The 12,959-nt window shown below is 44.4% G+C and overlaps 1 protein-coding gene across 1 annotated transcript in view; it reads left to right on the forward strand.

Annotated features, from left to right (window-relative positions):
• cadm3 (cell adhesion molecule 3) overlaps positions 1–12,959 on the forward strand; it is a 93,437-nt gene that overhangs the window by 37,311 nt on the left and 43,167 nt on the right. Inside the window, exon 2 of the mRNA XM_061084835.1 lies at positions 2,948–3,097. Coding sequence (XP_060940818.1) covers positions 2,948–3,097 — 150 coding nt within the window. The remainder of the gene's footprint in view (positions 1–2,947; positions 3,098–12,959) is intronic.

The following is a 12,959-nucleotide window of genomic DNA, read 5'->3' on the forward strand; positions in this document are numbered from 1 at the left end:
TAATATATGATCATTTATTATTTTTGGGGAAATGACCTTGAGCTGGACTTTATGTCTGGAAAGTGATATAATATTATGATTCTGAACGATATAAAAATGGGTTTTGACATTGTAGAAACAGATTCTTTAAGATTTATCAATTAAAAAAGCAGGAATAACTTGTTAATCGCTCTTTTAAATAGTTTTATGAACTCTTCGCTCTTATCCTGAAACTCCAGGACGCCAAAGATACGAGACAAGTTTGATAAACTCCTCCGAGCTGGTTCCCGGTGGCTTGAGGAGCGATGCACCGGGACAGCCGGTCCGATCCAGAGTGTTCATGCCAAGTAGAGGAGCTCATGTGATCAGCCGCAAGAATAATCCCAAGATGCTATTAAAGGAGACACTAATCCGCGGTGCACTTGACCACACGTTCAGCCCTCGGCCATCACGGTGCTTAGATAAACTAACCACAAGGTCAGAGCTGCAGTGAAACACCGCAGAGAGAGAGACTCACTCCGACAGGAAGAGCTCTGAGAACCCGACCAGGAGGAAGCAGCTGCACCTGCAAGAGCCGCTATCGCTCGGTTTCCTCTCAGCGCAGAGGAACAACCCAACACTTCTTCTATTCTTTTTTTTAGGATATTTTATTTTTCCAAATATTCTCACATTGCAAGATAGATAGACAGATTACTTTATTCATCCCCGAAGGGAAATTAAGTCGTCATAGCAGCCGGTATATTTGAATACAATAAAATACAATACAATAGAATAAAAAATATTGAGGTAGAAAGAATAAAAACAGAAACACAAGATAAATAGGTAGATAAGGTGCAGTGGCAAGATGATGGTAATAGTACTGATGACATGATGGTAATGCTATTGTTAGACAGTATATAAAAATAGTACAGTATATATAGTATATAATATAACATAATATATATTTATATATGATAGTAATTATACCAATATAATAGCAGTATATAGTATAATAGCAGTATAGAGAACATGCAGAGCATACAGGGCACTCTACATCAAACATTACAGAAAATTACATAACAAAATTAAAAAAAATACACACAGATGAAATAAAACGAATTAAATAAATAAAGTAAATAATTCCCACCCACCCAAAGAGAAAAAAAAAAGAAAAAAGTTGCTGCATGGGATGACACAACACAGAGAAATACCGCAATGACACAGTACATAATGTAATTCAGAGCTCCAAATAGTTGGTGGTGTATCCATGTATTCCAAATAAGGCTGCCAGATTTTCAAAAATAACTTCTATTTCTTTCTGAGACTATATGTGATGTTTTCAAGAGGAATACAACTGTTCCTTTCCACAGACCATCGGTCTATGAGAGTCGGGGACTTCCAAGTCCTTGCTATACATTTCCTGGCCACACATAAAGCAATTTCCACTTCTTCTATTCTTTAATAAAACCTGATGTAGCTGAGATGCTGACCCCGGGCCCGTCCGGCTCTCAGACGACAAGAAACACTCACATTTGCCGCCTGCTCCTCTGAGCTCATGTTCTGCAAATGTGTGTATTTGATGCTACACATGCAGTTAGTTTGCTCGCCTCCTCCGCTGCATTCTTCTCCCCCCCCCCCTCCCCTTTCATGTCTTGATGGGAGTTCCGCCGAAGCGCACTTAAGCAGATGTTCTTCCTGCAGAAAAAAAAAAAAATCAATTCCTCCGCCGGTGCTGGGATGTGATAACGCTCCACGCCGAATATAAACCTGTCTCCCGCCTGACAATTTGGTTCCAATTAACGTATTTATACACAGCATCTTTCCAGGGGTGAGGAGAACCGCTCTGAGGCAACATCTCCTCGTGAGATGTTCCCTCCGTCGGCTTGGTCTTGTCGTCAATTATAACATATTTTTTTGTTTTTCCCAGAGATTAGGTTGAGCGAGCGCTGGCTTCGTTTGGATGCGAGTAGGAAGAGAGAGGGGGATCACACATCAGCTTTGTCGGGGGGGCACTCAGGGCCGCACAGGAGAAAAAGAGAGATTCCATGTTCGGTGTTACTTAACGAGCGGCTGCGTATTTTAGTTTCCAGCTCCTGCTCTGATTCCCACAGTCGCCTGCCACCCTCATGAATGCAAAGAGCAGAATTAGCCGGCACCCTCACCCGTTATCAAGGGAGCGCCGTTAAATACCATCATTTGAGGCAATTTGAAAACTCATACGCACCCGGACTCAGTGGGATCTGTGGAACACACCAGTTCCAGCTCCAGCTTTCAGAATCCCTTCATTACGCCGGGGATCATTTGTATTCTCTCTCTCTTTCCTTCTGACCTGCTCATTTCCATAACGCCGGTCCCATTCCGGCTTGTTCTGTACATGTGCACAGCGTTAAAAACCTGACTCGGATATGGAGAAAGCAGGGATGAGAACACCATTAGAGGTGTGAGACTTTGCTCTTGTTGCTTCTCTGACCCGTCAGGAGCGCCAGCGTCTTGTCTCCGTCTCTTCATCTCCGGCTGGTCCCTCAGGTCGTGAGGTCTCTGGGAACCATGACTCATCACTCTCACATCGGCCTCGCAGTCAAACAAGCAGAGAGCCATTTGTCTGCTCTTCTTTTTCTGTCCCCCTGACAGCATGACCGTGTGTGTGTGTCTGTGTGTGTGTGTGTGTGTGTCTGCGCCCTCAGAAAGACAGATAGAGATATAAGGATAATCTGACAAGCAGAGAAAGAGATGGGTGCGGGGGTGGTGGGGTGGTAGAGAGAGAGAGAGAGAGAGAAAGAGAGAGAGCGAGCGAGGCGAGTAATGCTTTTTGTGCGTTTATCTGATTTGTGTGTTGGTGTGCGCGACTGTTTTTTTTTTTTTGCTGGTGTTTTCATACATGAGGTGCAGCGTCTCTGTGGCTCGTCTGTTCCGCCTCTCTATCGCTCTGTCCTGATGATTTTCTCCTCCCTCTCTCTCTCTCTCTCTCTCTCTCTCTCTCTCTCCTTAGACGACGACCCCTTGCAGCCGGTGACCTCCGATGAGACGGTGTCCGTGGGGGGGACGGTGACCCTCACCTGCCACGTGGCCGAGAGCGACAACTCCTCCCTGCAGTGGTCCAACACGGCCCAGCAGACCCTGTACTTCGGAGAGAAGAGAGGTGAGAGGGAGGGAGGGAGGGAGGGCTGCAGAGACACAAGAGAAACAATGAAAGTGTCACAAAAGCAAAACCCCATCTCCGACACAACACTTCAAATCCTGCGAATTCACTTTGCCACATATTTTTTGGGAGGCGGAATAGTTTTAAATGCCTCATAGATTATTTTCCCCACCCCAGAGATGTGGTGGAGAGGAGGCTGGGTAGAGCAGCTCCGTGGATTAAGTGCATTCGACAACAGAGAAGTGTTTTGTTTGTTTGGTTGTTATGCTACGTAAACCAATTATTTGTGGGTTTTTTAAAGAAAGATTGTTGTTTGTTTGTTTTGAGGTGTAGAGAAAAGTCCACGCTTTGTGTTGTGTGCTGCGAATCAGTGTTGAATTCCTCTGACCTCAACAGACGGCTTCCAGTGGCGTGCACGTCACCACCAGACCTTTAATTTACAGGGTGTGTGTTAGTGTGTGTGTGTGTAGGGAAACCACATTCAAATATGTTGACCGTGCATTACAGATATAGATATAGAATTATCAGTGTTAAGTCTTTTGCATTGGCAGTGAAGCATTTGCACATACTTTAAAAATTAACTTGTTATGGCCCCAATTAAACAGGGTCAGTACAAGAGTCACAAAGTCCAGATTCAAGTGAATTCACTTTTGTTTACACTGAGTCACATGTGAGTCCCTGTCGACCACAACACAAATCTGATAACATCTGTCCAAAACACCAGGAGGAAAATAACTCGGTCTCTAATGTGGTTTAGTTATATTAATAAGAGGATAACAAAGATAGATTAACTAGTATAAACACGTGCATGAATCGTATTTATGGATATTATGGTAGGGACAAACATTTGAGATTCTAAAGCTTTATACGTGACAAACCCCCGGCTATCGGAAAAAAGCCTGGTGCACGTTCTGTATGTTGATATAGAACGTGTCTAAAGCTTGTCAAGCTACAGGAAGAATGATGGTTGACTCCGGTGTAACCCTGTCATCACAGAGGCCACTTCCACAAACCACTTACAGAAATAGTTTGGCAGCAGTGAATGCATAGAGACAGATGTATATCTCTCAAACATCTGGATAGAAAGTCACATCGTACTTCCATCTTCCACGAATGCTTCTCAAAACCCATTTACACGTTTGATATCATATACCGATGCAGATAAAGATTAATCCAAGAACTGAGAGAAAGAAACGGAGTCTACGTTGATAACAACCTATTTCCTCATGCACGTTAGCTCACGGTTTCAATAAAGCTTTGTTTGCTCTTTTGCTGAACAAGTAATTACTTTGATTATTTGAGTCAAAAGCTTTGTTCAGGAGAATATCACCCAAACACAAACCTGAGGGAGCTGCGATAGCAAACAGCGTGTTGTTGTAAAGCTGCACGGAGCCGAACGTGCAACAAATGAAATCACACGAAGAAAACAAAGCTCAGTGTTTGACAGGGCTGAAAATAAAAGGTTGATTATTTAGAAAAAATAGTTTTTGTAGAATTTGATGGCGTCAAACAAAACACAACACGACCTGTGTTTCGAAAATTAAAAAGGACGAGAAAAATAGGAGTCGTGGAAAAGATTGTCGCTGTAAATAAGGACTGACAGTTTAAATCTGGAATTCTTTTACTAATGATTAATTTTGACTTTGCGGTTTGTGCAAAACATTGTCAGGAGTGAAAAGGAGCAGAGGCCAGAGTGAGGATGAAGTTACAAACATGTTGGATGTGATTCAACATGATGACAAAAATACACAATAATAGTAAAAGTCAAATGAGTTAAAAAGGAAAACTTGAAGCCTGATGAGCTGAAGTGTTTGTGTGTGTGTGATGTCAGATCGCACAACAGACTTGAAGCGTAACGGGTGGGGGGGGTTAGAGAATTGGAAACAACAGCGAGGAGAGAGAGATAGAAACACTCCCTTGTGCAATAACTGAACACTTAACAGCAGAAGGGAAGCGATACCGAGACGGAGCTCAGAACGGAGAGAGCAGAGACAGATAGAGAGAGAGAGAGCCAACGGTTTGGCAGCAGATAATTTGGACAACAGAGGAAGGCGAGAGAGAGAGAGAAAGAGATAGAGAGAATGAGGGAGTGAGGTGGGAAAGGACAAATGGAGAGATCAGCAAGTGTTTTACTCCAGATGGAGCTTCAGCCACAGAAAGAGAGAAGAGGGAGGATGGAAAGTGAGGCTCTTCTCTGCAATGACACTACGGGTCCAACCTCTCTATTTGGAGGGAATTGAGATGAGTGGTGGAGGAGGAGGTGGAGGAGTGGGAGAAGATGGGAGGAGCTGCTACTCCCCACAGCAGTGGTCCAACATGCACAGCAGATGCTGTACTTTGGAAAGCAGAGAGATGAGAGACAGAGAGCGGAGAGCAGGATGAAGGCAGCTCAGAATCCCTCCCTTCTTCCACGTCTTCTCCTCCAAAGGGCAGCAGATGGTGAGAGAACCAGAGGAGGAATGAAGATCTTGTTTTCTTGACAGAGGAGGAACGGAGGCAGTGATTGATGGGGTAAAAGGTGAAGAGTGATGATGAGGGAGAGGGAGGAAGAGAGGAGGGGTAAACATCAGACCACAGTGTGAACAGGGAAGCAGATGGAGAAAGAAGGAAAGAGTGTTGATGACTGAACCTGAGAAGAGTTTAAAAGAAAAGCTGGAAGTTGGAACATTTTTCCAGAACTAAAGCCCCTAAAAACAACTGTGTGTTTTCTGATCTGATACTAAATTTAGTTTGTTAAGTTTAGACATAAAATAACGACTTGTTTCAAGTTCGAGCAAAGCTTGTGATCCTGCCTGAAGATAATATAACAGTTCTTCAGATAAGACTCGACCTATGTGGACTAACTTTATCTAAAAAGTTTCCAACAATGAAATAACATAAATGCTAAGTTATGGAAATGTTGTGATCTATAAAAGCACCAATGTTGATTGTGAGAAACACAACAGAAGCAGCCTCTTCTTCTCAAACAGTCTTTGTTTTGAGGTGATTTCTTTACCTTCATGTTCAATAACTTGTGAAAACATTCTGCTCCTTTTGGGCGAGACATCGAAAAAAACAAAGTCTCGCCGACAAGGACGAAGACAAATAGATTTAGAAAGTAAAACAAAAGGATGGCAGGACATAAAAAGTGAGGCCGGGCGAAGGGAAACAATGAGTGAAAAACTCCTCACTGATCGGAAAGATAGATGGAAAGAGAGAAGCGAGTCATCGCTGCAGTCGGGCCGGGCGGCGGAGAGCAGACAGCGTGTTTCAGAGACAAGACAGCATGTGGATGAGGAGAGAAGAGAGAGGAGGAGGAGACATGGAGGAGGAGAGAGGAGAGAGGAGAGAGGATGAAGAGAGAGGAGAGAGGAGGAGGAGACATGGAGGAAGAGAGAGGAGAGAAGAGAGAGGAGAGAGGAGAGAAGAGAGAGGACAGAGGACAGAGGACAGAGGACAGAGGACAGAGGACAGAGGACAGAGGACAGAGGACAGAGGACAGAGGAGAGAGGACAGAGGACAGAGGACAGAGGACAGAGGACAGAGGACAGAGGACAGAGGACAGAGGACAGAGGACAGAGGACAGAGGACAGAGGACAGAGGACAGAGGAGAGAAGAGAGAAGAGAGAGGAGAGAAGAGAGAGGATGAGGAGAGAGGAGAGAGGAGAGAGGAGAGAGGAGAGAGGAGAGAGGAGAGAGGATGAGGAGAGAGGAGAGAGGGGAGAGGAGAGAGGAGAGAGGAGAGAGGAGAGAGGAGAGAGGAGAGAGGAGAGAGGAGAGAGGAGAGAGGAGAGAGGAGAGAGGAGAGAGGAGAGAGGAGAGAGGAGAGAGGAGAGAGGAGAGAGGATGAGGAGAGAGGAGAGAGGGGAGAGGAGAGAGGAGAGAGGAGAGAGGAGAGAGGAGAGAGGAGAGAGGAGAGAGGAGAGAGGAGAGAGGAGAGAGGAGAGAGGAGAGAGAGGTGAGAGGTGAGAGGTGAGAGGAGGAGGAGACATGGAGGAGGAGAGAGGATGAGGAGAGAAGAGAGAGGAGAGGAGAGGAGAGGAGAGGAGAGAAGGAGACGGGTTGGGTCTGCTGAAAAGGGCAGAAGCATCTCTGCTGACAAAAGAAAATAGAATAATGATTTGACGGGAAGAAAATGACAGAGGGAGTTGGGGTGGTGGAAGAGGGAGAGATAGACAGAAACATGGGGAGGGGGGGATAACAGAGGGGCGGTGAGAGAAAGAGGAAAAAAAAAAAGAGAGAGAGAGAGAGAGACATGAAGTGATGAGGGGAAGGAGCACGGAGAGAGAGAGAGAGGAGAGGAGGATAGACCACAACAGGAATAGGAAGGGAAAGTTGATTGAAGAGCGAGGGAGGATGGGGTAAGAGACGGGGGGGAAAAAGAGGAAAATCAGTAGGTTCCCACACTGCTCAGCGTGAGCCGGGCGTCGGAGAGATGAGGGAAACGGACGGATGGGTGGAGGTGGAGGTGGAGGTGGTGGGCGGAGCAAGGAACTGAGGAGCAGCATGATGAGAGCTGGAAGAAGAGGATGAGAAGGATGAGTGACAGATCCTCACGATGAAGAGTCACACGGGCGAACGAGGGTGAGATCAGAGGTGGTGGATCCAAGAGAGAGAGAGAGAGAGAGAGAGAGAGAGAGAGAGAGAGAGAGAGAGAGAGAGACGTGTTCGTTTAGAGTTAATCCAAAACCTTGAGTCCTGTTACAACAAATAATAATCTGTGTTGGAGATGCAGAGCCATCATCATATACACTAAGATAGAGAGAATGTAGAGGATGAGAAGGATGAGTGACAGATCCTCACGCTGAAGAGTCACACATGGGCGAACGAGGGTGAGATCAGAGGTGGTGGATCCAAGAGAGAGAGAGAGAGAGAGAGATGTGTTTGTTTAGAGTTAATCCAAAACCCTGAGTCCTGTTACAACAAAATAATAATCTGTGTTGGAGATGCAGGGTCATCATCATATAAACTAAGATAGAGAGAATGTAGAGGAAGCTGTACTTAATATGAAAACAGAGTGAGAGATATGACATTAGAGAGAGGGGAGGAAAGGATTTTGTGAAAGGACAAGGAAAGAAGCCTTGGATTTGATTTATACAAAAGTTGTTACTCGCAAATAATGTGAAAACTGATGGAAAAAGCTGAGCTGGCATAATCGCAGGGTCACGATGATTCAGTGCGATTGTCTGCGTCGGGTCCAAAGCTCCAGATCCACTTTCATCATCGTTCAAGCATCAGAAGACCGTGATACCAGTTTAATTTGACCCTGCTTGACGCAGCTCTGGAGGCTACACACTGAGGCGTGGAGGAAACAGACCCTGTTTTTTAAAAAGCTACATGGAAATGGAACATTTCAAAAACCATAACTGAGAGAAGCAGCCTGGTTTCTGGGGAGCAGAGCAAACTGCAGAGAGAGAGAGTCCTGCCACTGTAACCCGCCAAAGATAAAGATGCAAAGCAAAACAGGAAGTTAATTGTTCAGGGACACAAAACCCAGTTGTGTTTATTAAAACGGATTCAACGACAGAAATGCTTTATTTTTTTTCCCCTGCTAATCCTGTCGTGTATTAATCTGAGTGTGAACATTTAGAGCAAAACAACATGTTATTACATCGGCACGAAAAACAAATTATCTCATATCTGTAGCTAATTCTAAGATACGTTGATACATTTTTAATTCCCCTTTAATTCGAGATACAGCGATTTATTTTAAGAGCCATTTAAGGAACCACAGATCCCCCCGGAGGATCCGCGTGGGAGTGGACGGACGGAGGGATAGACGGACGGATGGATGAGCGGAGGAAAGAGAGCCAGCGCCGCTAATAGAAGAGATTAGACAAGTAGGAAAGCATGAAAACAGATGGGACCTTAATTTAATTCTAGACTAACAGGAGACGGAGGGAGAGAGAAAGAGAGACAAAGAGAGGAGCATGAGGGACGTTAAAGACTGAGACAGGAAAACAAAACAAAGACATGGAAACAAAAGGAGGCATCACAGAGACGTTTGGCTTTGGGCTGAATCTCGTGTTAATGCAGAGCTTCAGTGGAGACTCCACATCAGAGTGAGTAAATCTTAAAAGCAGTTCATAAAATCCTGTTTAAACCTCCTGGTCACTGGAGCTGCAGCCTCCGAGGGGAGCTGGACTTTTAAACCCCCCCTCAGACTGCTGACTCAGCATTTTTTAAAGACATCAACACTGATCTGAACCGATTCTGATATGAAAATTGGAAAACTTACATTCCTTGTCAACCATGAGCTGTTTAACAGGATAGATGTTGTGTCTCCTCTTCCTCCCACGGTCCAGAAATAAAACCCAAATAACCCAGATACTTATTATTTGGAGCCAGAGTCTCAATAGTATAGCGTCTATTTGTGTGTTTGAACAATAGAGCTGCACCAAGTTGCTCATACTCATAATCAAAATGTCAAAATACAGAAAGTGAACGACGATTATATGACAGAAGCACTTCAGTTGATTCCCTTTCAGCCGGATAAATAAGGATAAATAAGAATATCTGAATCGTTCGATATATAAAAACATAAAATTATGTTGCGGGGAAAAACACACACTCAAAACGTTTGTGGAACGATTCACAAACTAAACCAAGGTTGTGAAGCGTTAAAAGCAAATTCAGCTGCTGGCTCTGAACGCTCCTGTGAAACCTCCCTGGACTTGTTGAGCATGAAACTACATCACGTCTCCGCCTGCGACTCCGCACTCGGAACACTTTCCTTATTTCTCTCACTTTTTTTGTCCAAGGACCCCGGTAAATACTTTTCAAATTTTGTGTTTATTCCATTTATTCCGTTTATGTCATGAGGCCAGGCCCGTGGTTTTACAGGGAAGTGAACCTACATGGTGCCGACAGTTCAAATAGAGCCGCAGTACAAATCCTCAAATCATTTCCTCTCCAGTAAAAAAAAGAAATATATATTTGCTCTCTGTCCCCCTATAATTTTATTTACTTGTCATATTTCCGTTCTATAAAAGCGTATCAGCAGCTATCAGACAGGCGATCTCCTTCACAGCGGTTTAACGAGGTAATGGGCTCTCTGGTGATTTATAAAACCAAGTTCCTCGAGGATCCTGCTCCTCCTCCCTTCCTCCTCCTCCTCTACCTGAGATGGGAAACGACTTTAACTTGTGACTCATTTCATTTAAACAGACTCGCTACGCCCACTTCTAAAGTTGATGCGGTTAAACTTTGACACAGTCTTAAGCGACACGAGCGCAACGCAAAAAAAACCAACAACATTGATATTGATGGTTGGGTTCCGCGGAGGAAGAGACAAAGTGACAGTGACTGCTCACAGCTCAGTGCGTGGCGTTACTCCACATGCACGGCCAGAGTTGTTTTTTTGACATTTTCTGAAAAACTATTGATCCGCATCGCATCAGTCAAAGTTTCTCTTGGTGTCTGGGACGGCTCTCTGGAGAAAGGTATTAACAACAACCATCACAGGACCCGGAACACTGCCGCAGAGGCTGTTTTTTTTAAAAATCAGGCACTTGAAAGGAGGCTCTCTCTCGTCTGAACTCCACGTCTCCACGTCTCCCGAAAATAATCACTTGTAATGGACGACAAAGCGCACGGAGAAGAAAGAGACGTGCAAGCGCCGAGGATTCAAAGCGAAAGAGAAAAACCTCATTTATTTTCCGAGGGTTAATGAAGTCAATGTATGAAGAACATCGCGTGTTTGATTCGGAGATTTGAACTCTTCGCCTCTCGATAGCGAGGAAAACAAAAATCAATAAGCTCGACATAAAACAGAACAAACACGCATACGTTCGTGACGTGTTCGTTTAGCTGGTGCAGCTCTTAATTGGTAATAAAAGGCGGAGACAGTCAAAACGTACATGCTGTCTCTTTATTTTTAATTCAGCAGCTGATTTGTCGGTCTGTGATAAAACAGATTTATAGAAATAAACTCACATTGGACATAACACTTCCTTAGAACCCTGGCAAAGCACCTTCCACTTCATAATGATGTATGTAATGTAAAAAAGTGAACCCTGGTAAGTTTGCCTTATTTACGAAAAGCTAACCTTCCTTTCCTCTGGTCCTCAACATCACAGCCGCCAAGTTTCAACACGATCAGATAAAGCGATTTAAACACATGTAAGACAGATTGATATTTAGATAAATCAACGTTTCAAAATATACAGACGCTCACATGCTAAAGAGTCGAATGGAATCAGGATCAGTTTACTGTCACTTTCAAATACATATTTAACGTAGTGAACATGGAGGCGGAATAAAAAAAGAGCTGATAAAAAGACATGAAATCACACAGACATGTATTCCAAAGACACATTTATAAAATGCATCAGCAGACAGCTTTTAAAAATAATTTAAAGTGCTTGTGTTAATAATGCTAAAGTGCTCCTGATTACACTATGAGTGCAATCATGTAGATTCCCTCCTGAGTTTACCTGTCGTCTACAAAACCTAGAATGAGTTGGGGTTTTTGAATCATATGAATATGCTGAATCACTTCCAGTCAGATAATAAGATTGATGCATCTCTCGTGTCAAGTGCCTCCAGTGGCTGATGAGCTCAGAACACAGAGCATAAAGAGCTCGCCCTGCTCTGTGGACATGAAAACAAATCTTCTCTGTGTATTTTCCCTTTTTCCAGTCTTTATACAAAGCTGATCATTTATAAACCCACCCAACCCCCCCGCCCCGCCGCCGCCTGGCTTTAAATCTAATACACAGACACAAGCCTGTTACCAATTTTGTCTCGGCACGACAACAAAGACGCCGTATTTCCCAAAATTGCACAAGTAAGGGGTTGGACCACGTGAGGCCATTCTGCCTTTTTAAAGAAGTAAAACGATGGAGAAAAGAGCTTCACACACACACACACACACACACACACACAGACACACACACACCGAGACACACACACACACACACACTCATGTACCGCACTGAGAATCAAAGTCAATTAAATCAAAATGCTACAAGGATGTAAAGGGGCATGAAGAAGAGAGCTGGAAATATTGTCATTGTACTTGGCACGACTCTGACGCTTTGACTTTTAAAAAATGAGCAGTGAAGCCGATGCTGTTGCTCGCAGACAAACCCGAAAGCAGCCGGAATGCGCCGGCTGATAAAGTGCCAGCCGGTGTGATAATTGCTTCCTTGAATTTTTCTTTCCATAGAGGTGAGGAAAAGATGGAGAAAATAATCTATTCTTCTGCCTTATATATTCTCCTCTGTCATGGTTTCTTTCTAATCCTCTGGCACCGGGCTGAGCAGCCAGCGTGAGCTGTGTCTTCTCCAGGTAATCTGGCTCTTAGGATGTGTCATCACTCAATGTTATTTACCAGAAATCCCCAGTGGACATTTTTTTCGCTTCTGTAAATACTACACACCAGGATTTCATTGGCACGTTGCTGGAAGCCGAGGCAGCGCCGGGAACGTTTCTCTCTCTCAACTTTCGACTGGAACTAATATCTCCGTGGTTCTGTTTGCACCACTCCGGGCAAAGTTTGGTTCATCTCCCTCTGTTTGCCGCCTTTCATTGATTTGGCATATATTTGTGCTGCCGCCTCTAAATGATTGCTTTTTAAAACATTCCGTCTGAAGGAGCAGGTGAGCGAGTGAGACAAGAGGATTGAGAGAGAGAGAGAGGTGCAGGAAGAGAAAGAGGAGGGTGTGTAGAGCAGACAGAGGTGTGTGTTTATCAGGTGTTTCACACTGATCCAGGATCAATTGGTGGCCTCAGATCAGCGGGCGGGGGGGGGCGTGTGATCAAGGGACGCCCGCGGTCACCGAACCCAGATAATTAGAACGTCGGAAAGGGACGGATAATTAGTGAACTGAGAGAATATTCAGAAACAGATGGGAAGATGGAGGCGATGTGTGTGGGAGAG

This window comes from Limanda limanda, chromosome 13, assembly GCF_963576545.1.
Source record: "Limanda limanda chromosome 13, fLimLim1.1, whole genome shotgun sequence".
In the NCBI taxonomy this organism is placed as follows: Eukaryota; Metazoa; Chordata; class Actinopteri; order Pleuronectiformes; family Pleuronectidae; genus Limanda; species Limanda limanda.